The 22,808-nt window shown below is 39.8% G+C and overlaps 1 protein-coding gene across 5 annotated transcripts in view; it reads right to left on the reverse strand.

Annotated features, from left to right (window-relative positions):
* phkb (phosphorylase kinase, beta) overlaps positions 1-22,808 on the reverse strand; it is a 105,772-nt gene that overhangs the window by 55,470 nt on the left and 27,494 nt on the right. For all 5 annotated transcript variants that reach the window (XM_035151494.2, XM_035151472.2, XM_035151485.2 and 2 more), the window contains 7 exons: positions 22,117-22,197; positions 18,496-18,611; positions 13,127-13,190; positions 9,375-9,470; positions 6,996-7,193; positions 2,095-2,152; positions 806-883 (listed from right to left, as the gene is read on the reverse strand). In XM_035151494.2, the coding sequence (XP_035007385.2) occupies positions 806-883; positions 2,095-2,152; positions 6,996-7,193; positions 9,375-9,470; positions 13,127-13,190; positions 18,496-18,611; positions 22,117-22,197 (691 nt within the window). The remainder of the gene's footprint in view (positions 1-805; positions 884-2,094; positions 2,153-6,995; positions 7,194-9,374; positions 9,471-13,126; positions 13,191-18,495; positions 18,612-22,116; positions 22,198-22,808) is intronic.

Consider the following 22,808-nt stretch of genomic DNA (forward strand, 5'->3'; position numbering starts at 1 on the left):
GATTTTACAAATGATAAAGGTTCATAAAGGTAGGATGTATATATTTTCAGAATGAATTTAACCTTATTCAAAGAAAAATACTGACTCAAAGGCTGACACAACTGGACTGAGATGTCCATTCATTATAGCACAGCAGCATGCTTCCTAGAGCTGCAGCCTACATATGTATATGCATCATGGGGACAATGGGAGCCCATGACTCCTGGGAGGTCTGTTGGACCTGCACCAGAAAAGACAATGGCAGCCTTTGAAAGCAGCAAATACATTTGCAGGTTAAGACTTTTCATTGGAATTTAAGAAAGAATAAGAAATTATAATTGTAATAGCCTTTAAAACCCAGACAATAACTTCAGGGGTTTGGTAAATTCATACATAACCAGTAGAAAGGTCCTGCGGAGAGTCGGCTCTGTCTCACATCATGATCCTCTCTGCTCTCCAATTATTATTACCTGTTCTATTATGAACGGACCGATAGAAACTCAAAGCTCCTGACATCCCTATCATTTGACTGTTTCCTTCCACAGCTACAGGCACTGGTGCATATAGAATTCAGACACTCTGCTCGTGAGGAGAGTATGAGTTCACTCGAATGTAACGCCTCTGTGAGCCTCTGTCACAGCATGCGGCGGATGAATATGGATGACACCATTTAATAAGTGAAAGATTTTCATTGCTAGGAGGGAGCAGGAGTCAACTCCGAAGCTCCAAAGTGAATCATAATGATGTCTGATGAGATAAAGTCATACAAGTTTGAGTGTGCGTTTGTGTATTTGTAATTTGTTTACATCCATCAGGAATTACTCACCCTCATATGACTGGAAGATGATGGGATCAAGGAGTTCCTGGTATTCTTTGACCTGAGCTTTATTTCCTCTGAACACTCCTGCAACACCCAGACACACAGGGATGAAACTTTTAAAAAACACATACTGTCTAAAGAGATTTAAAAATCAATAACAATACAATAACGTGTGCTGTAGTAAGGAAATACGCATTAGATGCAATACATGTATGTGGGGAATGGGACACTATATATGCATGCCTATGTTTTCCCATTAGTGGGTTTGTATGCATCTGTATGTGGAAAAATGTCATCATCAATAACATTAAAACTGCAACTGATTTAACTACTTCTTTCACACACACGTCTCTGGCCAGTTGACAAATATAAGTCCAGTATTTTGACCTCACATTCCCTTTTTGATCAGGTTTGCTTCAGCAGCTAAATTCCTCCCTTGTATTCACAAGCTATAGTCTCTAACTCTGTCCGCCCTGTGTTTGGTGCTCTACAGTGTTTTTCTCCTGCTGTTCCTCCAAGCACGGCTGTTGAGAGCAGTGAGGGTGAAACGGCAAACTCATGGGCCATAACATCCAAACAATGAGCCGAAAGATGTTTGAATGCTTAGTAAAGCTGAGTGATCATGGATGATAATTGATATGTGGGTTCATCTCTGTGAACCATCTGTTTCATATACACATACAGCAGTAAATTCATCCAGTGTTAATAGAGAATAAAAAAAGTTGATCATAGCAGCTTGTGTTTATGTGTTGTGTGTTAATGTTAAAGTACTTTTGAATGTGTCACCAATCAAACCCTCTGGATCTGCCTATCCTGTATGGAAGTGATGACTGTCATCATTGTTGTATGGCCTATTGCTAGTGTGGTAATCGGCAACAGTAGTGCCATAAAGTGCAGGTCAGCATTTCACTTTTCAGGGTGATATATTTCCAAATTGCGTACATTTTAGCTAGCTCCGGCTAGCGCTACACTACCGGAAATCACTTATTTTTCACCTGTCTAAAAACAGTACTTGCCAGTGGTAGTACAGCACAACTTATGTTTTGGAGCAGCTAAAAAGAAGTGATTTCCAGGAAAGTTTTTTAAAAAAAATCTTGGTGAAACTAATATACTTGAAAGACGTGGTATCAGATTTGTAGAGAGGTTTCTCGTACTCTCCAATGCCCAACACTCTGAAAAACTATACTTCTTACTTCAAATCTTGGCAAACACTAAAATGTAATTTCTGTCTTCCATCTTCCCAATGACCCACTTAAAGCATCACAACAAGGAGCTATGGATAGAACAAGGCTTACCGTCAATCATCATGTAGATAAAAAATATGGGAAACTCGCACTCGATTCCATCAAAAAGCTGGAGAAAGACAGAGAGGGAAGAAATTATTGCTTCGCCACTTCAGAAAGAGGAGAGCAGCACAGGGACTTTAAAGAAGCAGATGGCTGAACTTTAGTAGCACTGAATATAGAAAAGCAAGGCACAGGGAAAAGATACACAAGAAATGACATTGTGAATGAAACCTGACAAAGAATAACTTCCAAGGTCATTTTTATCTTAATATAGAGCTGTGATGTTTGTTGCGACAAGGACAACTGAAGGTCTGAGATGTTTGAGTGTTTATGATAGGTTAGTTATGAAATCAGTTGATCATTGAAAATTGTAGAAATTCCAAAAAGGCAGAATTGAGCTTTCATGTTCGAGAGGCCAAAAACATGTGTGCGAGGCCACCGTGACCTTGACTTTTGACCACCCAAATCAAATCAGTTAATGTGTGAGTCCAATTGAATGTTTGTACCAAATTTGAAGAAATTGGTACAAACAAGATGTTCTTGAGATATCATGTTCTACAGAGTGGGTACAACAGACAGACAACATGAAAACATACCAGCACGGAGGCAATAAACTGCAGCCACGTGCGACCATGATGTGGGGAAATCAATATATAGTGATTGACAAAAGTTTATGCAACTGTAATGTACCTGACTTAATATTCTCTGGGGTCACAAAGAGCTGACAAAAGAAAGAACTGATCAAATGTAGAAGTTGAGACTGCAAGTAGACCTTTTATATCATAAATAGCAAACTGATGGAAAATTGGGATTTTATATCATACGGAGGGACAGTTCCAATGTTTAGTTTCATGTAATTTTTTTAGGGTACCTGACAAATGTGCTACCATGGTTGCCAAATGATCCTAAAAATAAGGGGTGATACATATACAGATCATGATCTTATGTTGGATTTAACAGTAGTTTGACTTAAAGCTGAATCCCTGATCTATTATCATGAAATCCTGATAACCCTAACCCTAACCCTAATCTCTACCCCAGATTGACTGACAGCATGAACACCAACCTAACCAAACCAACCAAGGTGGGCAGATGTATTTGTGTGTGTTTGAACTGCATTCAACAGGTTAGGTGTTAAAAGCCCTGACTGAGATGCTGGACCATCATTATGGAAGTCTGTTGATCTATGGATCACATTTGATTTGCACCGTTTTGACCTCTACTGCCCTCTAAGGAAGCATGTGCATTTGTCACGTTGCTCCACTAATTTAATCAGGTTTTTCATTTAATTAAACCTCTGACTCTTCTTGCCAAGCTGTGATTGACTGAGTGATTGACTCCGTGACTGACCAACTGATCGATCTGAATGATTAACTGATTGACTGTGAGTCCGTGTTTTTTTTCAGTCGATTGAATACAGATAAATAAAAGCCAGCATTTGAAAGCTGGAGAGGAATTTTTCCAGGACAAACGCTCACAGCGTCATGAACATCATCACTTGTTGGATTATTCTCTAAATATTACTAAACCATAAATCCTATTATAGCTCGCACACCACAGTGTCACAAGTATCACACATATTCACACACCAGCCGTCTGAAGTCGTTAAGTTACACATCACATGTAGAGGGGAAAGTCAAATGAATCTTATTAAATTCCAATTCATTCAATCTCAGCTTGTGGTCGCCTACAGAGGACAGACACACAAACAGCAGCAGCGTTAGCAGCTCAGTCTTTACAGAATAACACTAAGTCGTTAATTCTATATAAACACAACAACTAATCAAGGTCAACTTGTAAAAAGATCATACAAGCTGCAGAATTTTAATAGCCTCTATAAAATCCATCATCGGCACACACTCACTCACTCACTCACTCACTCACTCACTCACTCACTCACTCACTCACTCACTCACTCACTCACTCACTCACACTCACACTCACACACACACACGAGCTGCATTCACTATTCATCAAATAGTACTGTCTATAGGCTTGACTGTGCTTCATTAAATGGTTAAAGTCTGCACCACGTGATTCTGCAGGTATATGCATGGCTTCAAACTGTGTTTCAGCAGAGATAAGAAGCAACAGTAGCTATCAGATGGTGGGAGAGAGATGAGAGGGAGAGAAATGAAAGACTGGGGGAGTGCGTAAAGAGACACCGGAGTGGAGGAGGAGAGAGTGAAAGAGGGAAGGGGAGAGCTGAGGCAGTCACCCAATGAGGCCTGTGCTTTTTGGTCCACTGAGGCTGTAAACAGGCAGGGATCCCTGGTGTTTTGTGCTTGAGCAGCTCAACTGATTGGTAAAACTGTCTATCACACAGGCTGCTGCTCTCTGTCAATGGTAAACAGACAGGGAGCACAGACGTCTGCCCTGATGTGAATTCTCTCTTAAACAACAACAACAAGTTCACTTGATGTCTTCTGCAGGGATACCTGGTCCAACTGTGTCTTCTCTTCCCCATACGGAGCTCATGCTGTGTTCGACACTCCTCTGGCATTTTATTAATCTGTACGTTGGCATATCACTCAAGGGAGGGAAAATTCACCTTTACTTTTTGTCTTTAATGTAATTATCCTGTTAGACCTAAAGTTTTTACTTTTCTAACGTTACAAAAACTAGTGCAGTGCCTGTTCTAAAACTGCCTGTTTAGAATGGCTGTTTGCTTGGCATGTGTTGCTCCTGAGCTACTTCAAAATAATTTCTTGCCATTAGTGAGTCTACAATATACTGTTACTTTTTTATTGATTGTGTGCTGAATGTTGTGTGAAGTTAAAAAACTTTGTGTTCATCCCATCTGGTTTATCTGCAATGATGATTTTATAGTCAGTGTTTTTAAAAACGTGAAACAGATTGTGCTTTACTACTGTTCACTGGTGTGGCCTATATATATAAGTCTGAATGATAACAGTTTTGACAGTTTATAATAAAAACTGTAATCCAGCCTAATAAGCATCCAGCCTAATAAGCATTTCAGCAATGAAACAAATGTTGTGCTTTTACTTTATAGACAAATTCTTATAAAGGAAATAAAGGTTATTGTCATGATGGAGACGAGCGTCCGCGACATCTGAATATCTGTGTTAGTTCGATGTGGTGAAATCTTCATTTTGACCCGCAGGCCACCAGAGCACTGTTGTAGGTTATTATAGGATGTAGAAGAGGACATGTTCAACTCGGTAAGCAGACTGCCTGTCAATGTTTGCCTGTTTATTGAAATTATATTCATGTTAAACTCATCGCACTTCCTTGGGCCCATATCAATACACATGCCAAGTGCACAGAAAGGCAGGTAGACAGTCTTCTGGGATTTCTGGAAGGGGGATAGATCTACAGTTTTTTTTCAACCCTGAAATCTGCAATCTTGTGTTATATCTACTGCATTTGGTAATAAATAACACAATGCAGCACTGTGTCCTCTTTTATAATTAGATTATTTTCACTTGCAGTATTTGCTGATGTTGTAGGAAATATATTGCTGTTGGTAGATGGAAGGCAAATGGCAGCAGCAGTGATCATTAGTTTACTCTCTGATACTTAATTGGCATCAGTGTCTTCCACAATAAATCTGACAGCAAAGGCATTAAACTCTCAGTTCTTAGCCTTAAGAGTCTTTGTGTCAGTTTAGCTGCAGGATTAAAGAAAGCTATTTTCAAAGTATTCCACGTGGTTCAGAGATAGCGCCCTATTACTGCCCTACCACGGAAATATTTTTGTGTTTGTTTTCACCTGCAAACTCTCATTTCCACCTTTCTCAAGTTTCTGACAATTCGGAAGATAAAAGAACAGCCAAAAGCAATTTAATTTTGTGAAAGTGATATTGTTTCAAACATTTTTCAGAGCCACATCACAGCTGTGAGCGCCACGAGCAGCAATCTGTCAGGTCCTGCTAAAATACATTAAAAATCAGGTCACTGCCAGCCACAAGGCTGAACTATATTCTATGTGTGTAGCTATTTGAAAAACATATTTAAAGAAAAGCCTTTTGGAAGTTTTTAGCAGTATTTTCTTTGTAAAAGAGAATCCTTCAAGAAAAATGTTACCTGATGGAAGTACCTCAATAACATCATGCGTACTATATTTATATATACACACACACACACTAGACTATAATGTACGTTAAATCTGTGTTGTTGATTTTTGGCCATATGGAAGCAGCACAAGTCGTAAACATAAAGTAGATATAGTTAGCAACAGAGTTGTTTCTTGTTTCTGGCCACCTGGTAAATGTACCGAAGTACATCTGTTTTGATCTTCACCAAATACTGATGTAAACATCCGTCTCTTCAGCTGCTTTGCTGCTTTAGATCTCTGTGACTTCCTCCATCTGACTCAACCAGCTCATTAATTCTAGGGGGTTCGTTATGCAGCTTAAGCAACAATTTGTTTAGCATCAAGAGTCCATATACATGCATGAGCACACACACACAGTGAAATGGGAGAGGTGAAGTCACAGGAGGACCTCTTAGCATCATAAAAGGATTACACCTTTCCAGGCTTATCCATTTCAAATGTCACACTCAAACACTTTCAAACTTTTTCAGGTTTCATGCATTAGCAGCCAAAGACATGTTCCTTTTCCTCAGATTCAACAGGTGTTTGCCTGAAATAAACTCTAAGCACATTTTTGTATTATACTTGAAGAATTGCTTCTGTTTTGTCAACACAGTGTTTTATTACTTTTTAAATATCCATGACCTGAAAATCCGCTTTGGTTCCAGTGGACCGTGATATTTATTCACCTGTCTGCAAAGTTGCTGATATAGAATTGGTCATTCTCTTTATCATGACTTTTGTCTCCAGTGGTGCTTCTCAAGGCCAAGTTCTTTTTTGTATTCAACTCTAAATTGATAATGTGGACTAGCAATTTCAACATTGCAGGGTTTTTTGGGGTTTACAACACCCACCTTCATTTCAGCAGGTTTGTAGTAGCGACGATCCTTGTCTTCGTTGGTCGTGCGGTAGCCATCGCGGATGAAACGTTTGAAGCCATATTTTCCCCGCAGCTTGCGAACTATCTTGTCCAGTGTTTGACTGTACAGAGCATCATCATCCACCGCAAAGGCAGGATAGCTGATGGTTGGGAGCAAGGCTGCATCTGTGTTCTGCAGGTAGAGAAAGGTATCGGAATTGGTATTGGGAAGGAAAATCTCTGCTTGGAAGCAATGGTTTGTATTTTTGTACAGCTTATTATTGACCTCAGATTGGGTTTAAGATGCATCTTCCATTAAAACAATGACCTTAATCACACAACCAACACAATGCAGGGGTAGTTTAGGTACAACTCTGAGAATGTCCTTAAGTGCCCCAGTCAGAGCCGTGGCTTGAATCCAATCAACACATCTCTGAATAGACCTGAAAATGGCTGCCCACCAATGGTCACTACCCAACCTGAAAGAGCTTCAGGATCTGCAGAGAGGAATTATACATGATCCCTGAATCCAGGAGTGCTAAGCTGGTAAACAGTTGCCAGAGGTTCTTGAACTAAGGTTTTTAATACTTATGTATTTTATCTTTTAATAAATTTCCTAAATGTTTTAATGTTCTGTTTTCAATACAGATTGATAAGTGGAAAAATCTTTTATTTAGATGGGAAAATAGTGAAGGGACTTGAAGACTGGATTCACTGCTTAAGAGTGAAAGCCTTTGGTTATGAACAGCACAGTTGCCGTATATTTAAAATCAAGGACTGCCAAATTAAATTTCAATTGGAGCAATCGTTAGGAATGAATATTGTTATTAGGCCCGACAAACTATTATGACTGGTCATCTAATACTCTCATTACATTTTTGTATGGTTACTCTATTAAGCAATGGAAATGAAAGCTATTAAGCACCAGCTTCACGGCAAAGAGCTATGAATATTTAAGCTTTATTCAAATGCAAAAGAGCTTCCATAAATTAGACTTGCTCTCCATGTTCTGTGTGGGCTCTGCTGTCTACGCGCTGACAGAACTAATAACAGCAGTGAAGTGTTTTCTTTGTGTCACAAACAGCCATGAACCAGTTTGTCAGTGTGAGATGTGTTTAACTGTTTGATGCAACTGTTATGTCTTGAACTATAATCTTATTTTTAATTTGCGCGGATCTCTACAGTTCACGGAGGAGCCAACTGCTGCTCCGTCTACTCCAGTTCTCTCTTATTGTTCGACTTCGTGTTACAACCCCAATCTACATGTTAACATCCTCGACAGCTGTGGCAGCTAACAGAACACATTTGGTGCTGGTATTGAATGGGTCTAGAATTAAATATTGTCTTACAACATTCTGCCATAGCATAAGAGTTACAGATAATGTCTTGATACTTTGGTTCTCTTCACGTCATCTGGTATGTTCATCTCTCGCTCCTTACTACACTTTTTAACGTCAATCTCTACGGCTACAATGCCATGTCGTCCAATTCCACTAATTTCCCCACACGCTGATGGCGGCTATTCTGCCTGAAATATTCAGCCCTCACAGTGAGAGAGTTGTGATCATTTAAGTGCCTGCAAGCGGTGGAGTGGAGAGAAGGGAATGACTTTTCTTCTGCTTTCCCTCTGTTCATTCTGCTGCCTTTTTTAACTTTACCTCCCTGCAGCTCTGCCACCACTTGCAAACACGGAACCATCAAAAGCACAGGGATGGACAGTGCCGTGAAGGGCACCATGAGGGAAATGCACCGTCCAAGTACAGATATTCACTTGATGTACTGACGTTAGTAAGTGGTTTGTTTGATGTGTGAAATTAACCTTTTAAGATTTGGCATGTGTGTGGCAGGCTTCTATTTCAGTCTTTGATTGCTAGAGATTATGCACACAGCTGCTCCTCAGAGTCAAAGAGAGCGAGAAGGGGGGGAGGAGGTTGCAACAGCATGCAATAGACGACATTTTTCTAAGATCACCCAGAGATCAGCTTACTAGCTCTGAGCCAAAATTTATTTAAATAAATAAAAAATAATGTTATACAGTGATATAATTAATGAATACATTGTGTCTTTTTTAACCAAGAAAGGATTTTTTTTTTTTAAAACAAGACTAAAAATTCTACAGTCCTTCCAGTTTCTACCTGAGGTTGTTGGCAGAGTTTGAGTTCAATTATGATATGATTAGCTTGCTAATATGATCTTATGATAATGGATGTTAAGATATTTCAGTCTTTACCAAAGTGATGGAGAGGTTGACATTGTCGTCCCTTAAGCCACTGTACAAACATGGCTTAAGATTTAAAATGCATTTTTACATTGTGTCTAGATTTTATATAATTGCTCATTGTAAATGATCTCTACAAATCTCACATGGACTCACATGGGAGCGAGACTCTCTGGGCAGCAGGGAGCAGAGGGTTTGCCTGTTCCTGTTGTGGGCGTCCAGGTCCACAAATATCACTGACCACGAACAGCCCTGCAGAGCAAATCACATACATAAGACATCATTGACACGGCTGAACTATTCACCTTTCACAGAGACGACAGCAACATGGATTACATAACAATAGAAATTCAAATTTCTCCACAGAAATGCACAATCCTCCATTATTTATCAGAAAAAAATAGAGCATACAGCTCAACTTTTGTGTCATTTGTACATTTTCTTTGCTAACACACATTTTTTGTTTTTGCCATGATGTGTTTGAAAGACATGAGAAAAAACGTAATCAGAGCAAAGAGACTTGATGCTACAGTATCGGAAAGTGATGAACCGGGCCAGCAGGGTCGGGACTAACTTCAGCAGAGGCAGCTTTCCACTGCTGGACACAGCTTTAGCAAGTAGAGCAATGACATTTTATTCTGAACACGCAGTGTTTGCACTAGATTTGTTAGCCCTCAACTGTTAATGCTAACATTGGTTATGTAGCATTAGCATACAGCTTACGAATAGCTCCTTTGAAACCCACTTTAAAGCGCCCACCATCACATCTCACACCTCCGCACATCAAAACACACTCTTTCACTGTAAGAGGCTGATATTTTTGGGTTGCATGTGTTTTTGAAGTACAGTGTGGGAGTGCTTGAAGAAGAGTGAGTCAAGAGTCATCCCATCGCTTGAAAAGTCCCCATGTACAACAACAAAGGGATGCTAGTAAAAGGTCAGCCTGTGTGTCCAGTGCACTTAAACAACTCTGGGAGAGAGGGAGGGCGGCAGTTCATGTTTTTACTTAGTCAGGCAAGTGGTCAAACCTGGCCCGTTCATCCCTCCATCAGCTTTGCCCACATAAAACCAACTGAGTCAATTTCTGCTACCTGCTAAGGAGTTTCTAATGTAATGCTAGATGCATTATGTATGAATATTGTCAGAGTCTATTTTTGTCCCTCCAAAAACAGGTCTTGTCTGGACTTTGAGTCAAATCAGCAAGCTTTCTTGTGGTAGTTTGCATAATGCAGTGGATTGCTGGCCAGCGATGTAGGCAGCTGCATGACACATCAGTGAAGTGACCCTCGCTGTTACTGCAGCACAATGTAAGAAGTACGTAGTTCCTTGAACGTGTGCTCAGGCTGTGGTTGCATTCAGTGGGTTAACGTTTTCTTTATATATTAAAACTGAATATTAAAAACCGTCTTTTCTGTTGGTTAACACTTTACAGTTTCATCTGGAGTAAGAGCAGTGGAGAAATATTTGTATTTCTTTATTTTTCTATTTATTTTGAGCTGACCACACAGTTTTTAAGATATGAACCTGAGGTGTCCATCTATTCATCATCTGTACTGCTTATCCTTTGCGGGTCACAGGGGGGAGCTTGAACTAATCCCACTCAACATTGGGCGAGAGGTCATGAGTTTATCACAGGGCCAACAAATAAACAACCTTTCCCTCTCACATTCACACCTTTTGTCGATGTAGTGTCTCCAATTAACCAACCCCCAATATGCATGTCTTTGGACTGTGGAAAGAAGTCAGAGTACCCGGAGAAAACCCACAAAGACACAGGGAGAACATGAAAAGTCCACACAGAAAGCAAACCGAAATTTGAACCTGGATTTGAATAAAACCAGGATTCTAACCGAGAACCTTCTTGCAGTGAGGCTACAGTGCTCAACACTGCATGCTGCTATTGAGATGTCCATTTATGGTAAAAGTGACATACAAGGCATTTTAAAAGAATGCAGTATGTTTTTTTGGCCAGTTGATCTGCTTCTTGTGATTTTCCTTTTATTCTGGATTTGCGTTGTTCATGCTGGAAAAAACACTCACACTCCTACCCCAATAATGTTCACAACAGTTGCAGTGCTTAAATGAGTCCAGCTGATTTTAAAATGCTTTTTTGGATTTGGGATTTTTTGGCCTACATAATTCAGCTCAGCGACGCTTCTGAAACTGAACAACATTAAAAAAGGTCATATTGCTATAAACAGCTCTGGAAGGAAGGGGGGTTCTGAAAACTGAACTGCATGACACTCTGGGGACACATACTGCTCAGGAAGATGGATCAAATATCAGCAAGAGGTAGAGAAATCAGAACCACTACCGGAGATTTAGCCCTCGCCACTCTTTTGTGAAAATGTGATTACAATATGAGTCAATTATGAACCACCATAATCTATTCCAGAGAGGCATCAATGTCACTGCTGTTATTATAGTATATAATTAAAGTTTGAAAGTAGAATATGTATACGCCTTTCAAAGACCATATAATGACACAATGTGTATCAGCTTTCTGTGCAGTGATATGCACAAATGAAACTCAAAGATTCATGTGTGCAAAGAAAACGAAACTATTCTGGGGGAAAATAAATAACTAAGGAAAAAGAGGACATCGCTGGATTGAGGCAGGTGTCCCCCCGCTCCACTGCATCCCTGCTCTTTGACTGTGTGAATTAGGTGACAATCCCTGGATAGAGAGCGTAGCCTGTTAGGATTCGATTGTCCATCCGTGTGTGTAGACAGCTCTGGGAATTTAATGACTGGCTTTAAAGTTGAAGGATCCTCCTCTCGCAGAGATGAATGTTATCCACCCACTTCGACTCATCACCCCGCAAAGCTGCCATCTTTGCATCCGTTTCTGTGACTCCTGAGGATCATGGAAAATCAAAACTTCATGAACCGAAGGCTGCCTGTCCATTGATCTAGTACAAAGGCTAAATGTGTCACATGCCCACCAGAGTCTACAGCAGGTGTAAAATGTGATAGCGGACTTCATAATGTGCTTAATGTTGCAGTTAAAGGGTTTTGGGGGGGGGGTATGACTTGGTGTTGGAAGGATGAGAGTTACCTGGAAAATCAAGAATGATAGTGATCAATTATAAGCATGTGAATAACTTGTAGCACTTCCATTCCCACAGAGGGACAAGAAACTGGATGACACACACACACACACACACACACACACACACGGAGAGTGTGGATCATGGATCATAAAGCAGCATTTACAAATGGATTCTTTCAAAAAGCTGCGCTCGATGACAGAATCTATTTCCAGGCATGGTTAAAGCCCATAACTTTGCAGCTGATCAGAAGAGAAACACCAACGCTGACTTTAATATGCACTCATCCTCACAGCCCCACACCATGTTCAGAAGCATTAGGTGGAGAAAGTGGAGCACAACTGGAAAAAAGAGGAAGAAGAAGAAGGTAAGATAATAGGAGGAGGCTTGTTAAGTGGAAGGCTTCTTTTTCAGACCTGTTAGCAGTTGTAACGAATGTCCCCCGAAGCAAGAAAAAAAAATACACATATGCACTAATGGACATTGTAAAGCAGAGTGGGAACAAACATCAACTGTGGGCATCACTCAAAGTCTGCAGAAACACAACCAATTTGCAGAACCAAACACAAAGTAAATGAATCTCCTGATGGTGACAAAATCTTGCATCCATACTAATTATGCTTATGATGTCTACATCCATGCCTTTCCATTCATTCACCTACTGAGGGCGCTGCACGCATCAAGCATCTTGTTGAGGTACGGAGCTGTAATGAGGCCTCTGCAGGCCTCTCTTGAATTAGAAACTAGGCCGTCTAACTATAATGCGATCTTGTGTCATGAGACACAACTAGACGAGACACAGGTGAAAACATACGAGGGCGAGAAAATGTTCGAGGAGTAGGTGAATTATTCAAATACCTGGTTTCCAAACAGGTTGAATCCATTGATGGCCTCCAGAGCAGCTTTTGCCAGACCCACAGAGCTGCAGAGAGAATAAACAGATTTCACTGATTCAGATATACAAAAAGCCCCCCCAAAATACAAAGCACTCAGGATGACACTTGGCTCCTAAGTTGCTATGAGCTCAGATTCAATAAACCTGAAGGGTCTGAGATTGTGGTCTACTGCAGATGATGAATCTCTTTAAAAAAAGAACCTCACACTGAATTTCTCTGGCTGGCTACTCTGATTGAGATGCAGACTAAATGTGAATCAATTTCACTATCATTTTGTTTCCCTTTCTACCCTGCCAAAATTTCCCTTGAAAAGAAAAGGGGGGAGGTAAAGAAAATTGCAGGAAACTTGGCGAAGACTGGCAGCAGATTTGCTGACATATCAAAAATGGATTCAATGCCATTAGTGAAGCCTGAATCGACGCATAAAATACTTTGGGTGGTTGGCAAATTCAGCCTGAAAAGATCTCTGTGAAAGTAGCTCTGTAGAAAGCTCTGTTCACACACATGCACGCACACACACACATACAGGAAAATGGCCAGTGGCCAGTGGGGCTGCCAGCACCTCACACAGAGATAGAGGACATTTGATGCTTCGTCAGGAAACAGGAGGTGTTTTTAAATAGTGATTCTAGGAAACAGGTTCATGATTCAACACTTTCCGCTGAAAGTAGGAGCCAAAGTTTTGCATGATGAAAAAGACTGTTAGTCCAGTAGATTTTTCTGCAGACTGCCAAAACAATATGATGCTACTCTTACAGTCAATGCCTTTACATACAGTACTGTCGAGGTCATATTGGGTTGATTGCTTCATTTGCTTCTTCATATTTCGGATATTATGTGGGCCCCTATTGCCAAACACCACACAATGTCTTGTCCCTGGGGCATTGTGTATGGTCCCTGTTTGCCCAGGTTTGCTGTGTGTTTAATCAGCACAACAAGATGTTAACGCAGCTATAACTGGAATGGCCCTCAGTAGAGCATATACCTCCAGTCCCATTAAATTCAATCAGGCCGCAACTCATACATGTCAGTTTGCTCAATGTATGTGATGTTTTTTCATCAAGTTCCATGAATTAATCCCTGGGAAATCTGTGAAAATGGAAAATGGAAAACGCCCTATCTCCCAGTGTTAAAGAAATAGATACAAAAAATATTCCAGGGTCCATCCCCTGATCCTAATCCATGACAAAATGTAATGGGTTCTTCCCTGACAAATACCACATACTTCCACCAACCTTTGTAGAAATCAATTTAGTTGTTTTTGTGAAATCTTAATTCTAAAAAAACATACAGGGGTGAAAACACAAACTCTTTTGCAGAGGTAATTAAGATTTGCAGATAAGATAACAATCTAGTTGAGACAATTCTGGCAGTCATGAAGCTAAGGAGAATATTACCCTGACTATCTGTCCAGCTTTACGCCACTTCATACTGAGTTTGTCAGTCATTGCATTTAGCTCTGGACCGAAACATAATTGTATTCTTTCACACTCACAGCTCTCATATCATCGTTTCCCGCTGTTTAGTAGATAGCTGCTCCCTGTGAAAAAGCTGATTTTTACACAATTGAGCATTTAGCAACTAAAGAGACAGATATTTCTCTCTGGTGTTGGTTGAGACCAAATGTTGAGCTAAAAGCGAGTCAATATTTGGCTTAAATTAATCAAACAGGGCTGAATGAAAATATTGGTCCATAACTACTGGTTGTGTAAACAAGCAAATATTAGTTGTTCAGCATTTCAACTAAAAAGCTGAAGATATACCAGTTTTGTGTTCAGAACTTGCTTCCACTAATCCCAAGTGGCCACAATAATTTTTTTTTTTAAAAACTAAAGAAGAGTTACTGAAGGTCTAAGATTGACACTGGCATATTAACACATTTTTTAAGTCGATGTGGGGAACATGCTCACTAAAGGTTTACCATTTACACATCAAACAGACACAGAGCAACATTAGCATTCCTTTGGAGTAGTGCTTCTAGCAACCTGACAAGTGTAAGTTAATTTTTCACTCTAGTGTTTATGGTCTGAATTTATGAGGGAAATATGCTCTACTGGGTTTATTCGCTATGCTTACTAACTTTGTGTGTCAGTTGTGTGGTGCTGAACAGGTGCTTCAAGATGGTTTTATCAGTTGATGAGAGTGGTAGGAGAGAGTTGGCAAATTTTTTTTTATAAAGCACATTTCGTTACAAATAAATTTGATATACTTATATAGAAAAATACATAAAAAAAACAACCAACATATGCTGCACAGTGGCATAGCATTAGCGATGATAAAGAAGCATTATACAGTATGAAAACATACTCATTATACAATGAGACACACAAACACACACACTGCCCCAACCAGTCCCAGCAAACACACACACTTATTCACACTAACATTGCTCATAGGCTTGAGAAAACAGAAAGGTTTAGAGCCTGATAAAATGCTCCTCAACAAGAGAGGACCAAAATATTTTCTAGTGCAGGACCCAATGTAATTAAAGTTAAAAGTTGTCCAAAGTCAATATTATGAGTTATTAGTTAGTAATATAATTACCAAAAACCATTTAAACCATTGTTATCTGGCTATGATACACATTCAACAACATAGGGAGGGCAAAAATAGCATTAATCATGTTACAGCAAATTCCCCCTGATTATTTTAATTTGTGCTGTTGTAAATTTAAAATAAAAACACTATCATGAAATATTCATAAACATATGAGCACAGTCCTGTTTAACTAATTGTAATAAAATTATATTTATCTCATCACAACATGGGATATTTCAGTACAGCTCATGATTATGAGATAAGATAGGTTACTTTAAATAAAACCGCGCCAGTCTGTCGGTTTGACCGAGTGTGGGGATAAACATGACGCAAAAGCAATTTAAATGATTGATTTGATTTGATTTGATATGGACAAACTACTTCTCTCAAACACTCAATACGAACTGATCCTGTCCTGTTCTCGTTTTCTCTGAGCCTTTTTGTGCCCACCGGCACTCTGGGAGTAGAAATCACTGCTCAATTTGATTATTTACACATCCTATTTGCATGGAGCCATTCTGTATCTGCCCCTGCCCCAGTTCACTATTTGCATTTTTAATCATATTATGCAACTACGTGTGTAAGCTTGCTCACTAATCGTGGAAATCCAGAGCATGACGACGAGGGAAAGGAATCAGAAGAGGCACAAGACACAGTGGCTGTACATTACATTGAATTTGTTATCTTTTCTTGAGGATATCTTGGCAAGCTGCTGCCAATAGCCTTGAATTGCTGGAGAAAAATAACTGAAACATGCCTCCTCCAGATAAGCAGATAGAAACTGAGGATCTTTATCATGACACTGGGGGAGAGGGAGGCCAGTTCGTCCTTGGAAGATGAATCAGTTAAGAGCACGTAACAAAAACTCAATGTAATTCAGTGGCAGTGCTGGTGTTTTAACATGTGGTCAGAAATCCGTATTATCATAGAAGTTAATAGGTCAAACTATTGCTAGTTACTCGTTGATAGAGGTTATGTAGTTAACGAATTGGGTTGACATGACCTTTCCATCAGTACATACACACCATCCCTACACACTTGTCTGATGAACCTGGTGATCCTCTTCTTTTTTTCTTCATACATACAGCACTTGCTGCTGCATCCTTTTGCAAAAATATTGTTAACTCCATCTGGGAGGTTATATTTGAACCCCTATTTTTTGGTTGGTTGGTTTGTTTGTTAGCAAGATTACACAAAAACTACTGGGCAGGTAACCATGAAACTTTCAAGTGTCAAGTATGTGGAATGGGTACTGTGTGCTACTGCATATCCTGCTGGTTCCCCCTCATGAAGGGGGGAGGAGAAGAATGAGGGTCAATATTTCTATTATTTTTATTAATCTAACATTCATGAGATATGGGTTAAGAAAAGTGTAACTATGTAGTTGTTTTATTTGTAAGAGATTGTTTTGGGTTTACGGCCCAAAACTTTACTTATAGTTCTTTTAGTTCTCTGTCACCGCTCTCAGCAGCGTCATTTTCAATCGCATTTCAACCTGCAAATGACCAGAGTCAATAGGGATAGTGAAGCATTTAGCAGCCAAACAGCCAGATATTTCCCTCAGGAATAGGTAGAGACGAGTTAGTATTGGTGAATATAGGTCTTCTTCCATCAGGTGTACACAAACACCACTACAAATGCTAAAGCTGCTCTGCGTCTAAAGCTTTCCCCATATAAACTTTATGAGGTAACTAGAGGGGCATTTAGAGAGCATACCTCCGCACAGGCCCAACAGTCTCATAATGAGACCACATTTAAATTCATTAGGCCAAATTTTTATTTGGATCTGCACCAAATTGCACAAACTCAAAAATATCAGTCCTCTATATTCCATGAATTATTTTCTGAGAAATCAGCTAAAATGTTGAGCGCACAAAATGCCACAGTGTTTAAGAGAGTGAAAGAATTCCAGAATCTGCGCCCTCATCCAAATCTGCCCCAAAATGTAATGGTTTCTCTTTCTCATTTAAAGAAACCAGCTTTAATACAGGCAAAAAATATAGCATTAAAAAAATAAAAAACATTTATTTGGAGGTATCCATCAGTTAAAATTAAGACCAAACAAAAGCTGATTAAAAGGCTTAGTATTTTATTTTTAATTAACACATTTCAGTTCTGTAATCCTTGTTCACAGGGAGAATTAAAATGACTTTCCTTTTGAAAACACATTTACTTTTTGCTTTCTGATATATTAAATGACTTGTATATGGCATGTTTTATGTTCTGGTCTCAGTTCAATAAAACCTTCAGTTTATTTTTGAAGACCCTCCTGCTATCACATACACCCACATACCCACAAACAAACCCACATACACACACCCACCCACACACAGACACACTACATGGGCATGGGCAGCAGAATCTATGAAATGCTAGAATTGTTGTAAAATTTACAGCAGAGACTCGTGACACTGTTCTATAAAGCTGTGGGAGTATATTCACTGGGAGTCAATGTTTTATTTATTCTTTACAGCACGCTTCCCATCTGCAGTTAGGAGAAAATAAAAACCTATTTCGGTCAGACCCTTCCTGTAGCTTCTCTGTGATCCTAGTATTGTTTCTCTTTTATCGACACCAACACACGCTGGTGAGTGGTAAATACACTGATGCAGCTGGCAACAGGGATATAGACAACCTTGGTTAAGGGTTGTGGATGTTACAGATACTGTATGCCAGGAAAGTCTTCCCTCAGAGTGACTGCATATCGGCATTTCGCAGTCATTCCAATATGTACAATTATTGATGTGTGTTTGTGTGTGTGTGTGTGCCTGTGTTGCTGAGCTATTGACAGACCTGGAATGCAGCTCAGTGCTGCCATTGTTGTATTTGCTGCCTCGTTCCCACATGCCGTAGTCAGGCACCCTGTAGGCCCTCTCCACACAGAACACCAGGTTCTGGATGAAGGAAACCTGCACACAGAAAACACAAATCAAACACAGGAAGGCAATAAAGATTACCTGCATACAAACATACAGCATCTTAGACACACACATCTTTTGCTGCAGCTACACATAACATGCACAGTCTCCTGCACATGCACATACAGTAATGCGCAACCTTTGATATTGATCTGGGTTGAGGTGTGTGACTCTCTCTCTCATTGGAAAGGTTAGTAAAGTAGACATGAAAGCCGATTCCTCATCAGTGCTCACGCTCAAACTCGCCCTGCAGCCACACACGAGGTGTAATTAAATAGCTATGGCTGCAGCATATGAAGCTATAGCATCGTTGTCTCATGAGACTAAAGGGACACATATCACAACTTCATTCCATTAATTGCAGATTTTTAATTATCAGTGAATCACCCTTTCATTACAGACTCCAGGAACCCATCAGCAGTTTCCTTGATTCCATCACCTCAAAAAAAAGACAGTGGACTCATAATTTCTAAGTTATAATTAACAAAGTCGGGAAGTTTCTCGTATCTATCATCTTGCTCACATGGGCTGTGCTGAAAAATACAAATCAAAACCAATGTGTACATCCAGAAAAAAACAGAAAGAGAGAGACATGGAATGTTTGATGACTTAAAGGCCTTTAATGATTAAAAAGACCTGAAAGTAGCAGTGTGTGTGTGTGTGTGTGTGTGTGTGTGTGTGTGTGTGTGTGTGTGTGTGTGTGTGTGTGTGTGTGTGTGTGTGTGCCTGACTGATGGGAGATTTAATCTAAAATGACAAAGCAGGGGAGAGAGAAGAGAGAGATGATAGAGTGAAGGAAAAAGATGGAGAGAAGCAGATAGAACCTGTGTGAGGACTTAAATAGGCCAGATTGTGAAGGAAGGAGGGCAGGCAAGGAGGGAGCTAAGCAGACGAGGCAGGGGAAGAGAGAGAAAGAGAGAAAGGTGTTTGCTCTGCCTCTTATTTGGGTTTTTATGAGAGGAGTGATTAACTAGGGGAACTTTTTAGTATCTTAATGGTATCTTAATGAATGTTACTGCCCACCAGCCAAACAAGGCTCTCTGTCGCCCTGCGGCCAGAGCTGCTTTCTTTTGGAGGGTGTTTGCAGACATTCTCAAGAACCATGTTCTTATGACTGTAAAAACAAAATGCATACACCTGTATCATTTGAAAAAAAACACAAAGATGGAGATACATGCAAGCTAATGAGACGCTCCATTTCATGCTGAATGAAACTGAAAATGGCATCTGGAAAGAGGTCGATAGTGCATCTTCTCAGAGAACATGCACCAGCCTTTCTTTACCACTTCATGGATAAAAAAAAGAAATACTGCAATACAGCTTCCAGCTCAGTAACGTAAACACCATTGGACCTCACGAGCAGTGGCAGCTCACAACAAAATAATAAATGATGCCGTAATAATGCGATTAGTCCAAATTGAATGCGTTTCAGTGGGACCACAAATCACAAGTCCTTTTTGCTCAGTGGATTTGATGTTTGCTCATACAAGGGTGGGTGGCGGAGGACGATGGGGGGGTCAGACTGCTTCAGTTTGAATTACACAACCTGATAAGTACTGTTTAAACATGCAAATTACAGCTGCTGCAGAAACAGGGCAGCCCTCAGAAAACAATACAATATGTCAACTTCTTTGCCATCAGTGATTGAGAAAATGAGGAAAATGAGAGGTTATTGAGGAGTGGTTGTGTAAACACAGTGAAGACAGCATGCTCCCATTTATAAGTGCCATGTTGCTCATGTCCTCACTTTCTTAAGATAAGGCCCAATCCAGCAAACAAATGGTGAACTCCATTACCAGAAGCACAAACTTTGTCGCTCTGTAGCAGTTAGTAAATCTGCAAATAAGATGACTATAAAAACTTGACAGAATTAATGAAGTTCCAACTGCTCCTGAAGGCCACACAGTAAACAGCACAGCGCGTAAATTTAACAGCTGCATCGCCTTGTTGGTTTATTAAGAGCCGAGCGTAAAGAAGACAAAAACTGACAGCAGACAGATACATCAAACTAAGAAAGAAGCATTCAAAGAAGCTTTTCAGTGGTAGTCATGAATAAAGCTGGTGTGCTGCCAAATAAGACGTTACTGGTTGGATTCCCAGGAGAACATTAAAGCCCCCACAATGAAATCATCGAAACGTTTCCCTGTCGAAAGTCGATTGAGCGTCTCCGAAAAAATCTAAACGTGAGCCGAGCTATAAAAGTGAGATACTGTCCCCTGATCCTACATTTGTGTCGGTTCTAGGATATCTGGGGGGGATTTAGGGTACATCTAACTGGCTTTATAAACCTCTAGGTCTCACTTTATAGCAGCTAGTTGGAACCTCAGGAGGTGGCATCACAAATTTTTATGTTTGTGAATATCAGTGGGTCTAAAATTTGTTTTAGCGTAAACATTGTTTTACTGTGAGACATTTTCACGATAACATTTTTAAATGAAAAGCTTAAAGATGCTTCAGGACATATTATTACAGAACATGTTCATCCATCCAGCCATTACCTGTAACACTTATCTTTAAGGGTAGCAAGGGGGCTGGAGCCAATCCCAGTTGACAATGGTAAAAAGGCGAGATAAAACCATTCAATCTCACATTCAAACCTTTTAGAGTTTATTTAAATTTCTCCAGTTAACTTAAACTCATTCTGCATTTCTTTGGACTTTAGGATGAAATCAGAGAAGTCAGAGAAAACCCATGCAGACACAAGGAGAACATGCAAACTCGTAATGGGGTTGGACCAAGAACATTCTTGTGACAGTGCTAACCACTTCACCACCGTCCTGCCAGACCATGATTATGCAATCTATAAAAATGTTGACAGTATACTCAAAGACAGACAGTATACTGTGAAGTCAGGTAAGAATAACTTAGACTAAAACTCCCCATTTTCGCAGCTTCCTGAGGCAAAACAGTAATAGTACTAAATGCTAATATCAGCATGCTAATGAAAATGCTAACATGCTGCTATTTAGCAGATACAATGTTTACTGCTTTCTCCATTCAAGAATGGTGTGTTAGTGTTAGCGTGTTTGGGATTAGCAATAACAAGCCAATAACTCTTGAGGCTGATGGTTATGCCATTTCTCTTGCAGGTACTTGGCTTAAAAACAAGGTAGACAAATTTAGATTTTGACCTGCTCTTGCCACTAAATAAAAGCCAGGAATGATCCAGTCCGTAGGTTTCACCCTACCGGTATCAGGGTGCATACAATAGTTAAGATATGTCAGCTTCAACCAATGTAGTTGACTGGCACTGACATTGCTGGAGCCACTATACTGTACTAGCAAGACTAAAAACACTTCCAATGGACCTAGGATAATTTACCTAAATAACTTATTATTATTATATACTTATTATAAAATGATGTCAGTGGTTATACCTAAGATGGACACTGATTGCTGCTGGTAGATGGAACAGAAAACATCAGATAAAATCAACAGGTCAGGGTGTAAATCCATAAATCAATCACCTCAGCAGCCATTTTAGTGTCTTGTTTACCTCATCAGTGTTGTAAATGATCTGAAGACCAGAGCAGATCATCTCCACCAGGTACAGCAGAAACAGAGAAACAGCATCAATCTGAAGCAATAACAGAGGAAAGGAGAGATGAGATACCAACAAAAGAAAAAACTGCCATTTGTACACTGTGTGATATTTCCAAATTTGCCAATACAGCTTTTTTTGATTTCCTACATACTGTAGCGACTGAGGCGCGAGCAGTATATTAGCTATTAGGCCTTTGGCATTGGATTGGTATCATCAATAATGCAATTCACGTCACGGCAAAGTTGCTGGAAAAGAAATAACAGCCAAGAAATAAATGGATACAGAGTAAGTGCTTAACATTAATACAGCTTTGATGATTTCTGTGTTTTTCTTTGTCACAGGCAAGTAACCTTGTGGTTTTATTCTGATTTTCCATCTACCTCTATTGATTTATTGGCCACCCTCCATCCAAACATTACACATCAAATTGACCTCTGTCCATTGCATTGACAGAATAATAAGTCGTTTAGTTCCAATTTAATGCACATCCACCTCTGAGGTCAAGTCCCTTTTACAAATGTACATGTATGCCAAGGTCAGAAGAGCAAGTGACACTTTTTTTTCCCTGCATGACACTCAACAAATAAAGCTGTCACTAAGAGGTCGATAGTCTAATTTGTTTATCCTGTTGTTCATTCATCTTT

The sequence above is a fragment of the Hippoglossus stenolepis genome, chromosome 1 (assembly GCF_022539355.2).
Source record: "Hippoglossus stenolepis isolate QCI-W04-F060 chromosome 1, HSTE1.2, whole genome shotgun sequence".
In the NCBI taxonomy this organism is placed as follows: Eukaryota; Metazoa; Chordata; class Actinopteri; order Pleuronectiformes; family Pleuronectidae; genus Hippoglossus; species Hippoglossus stenolepis.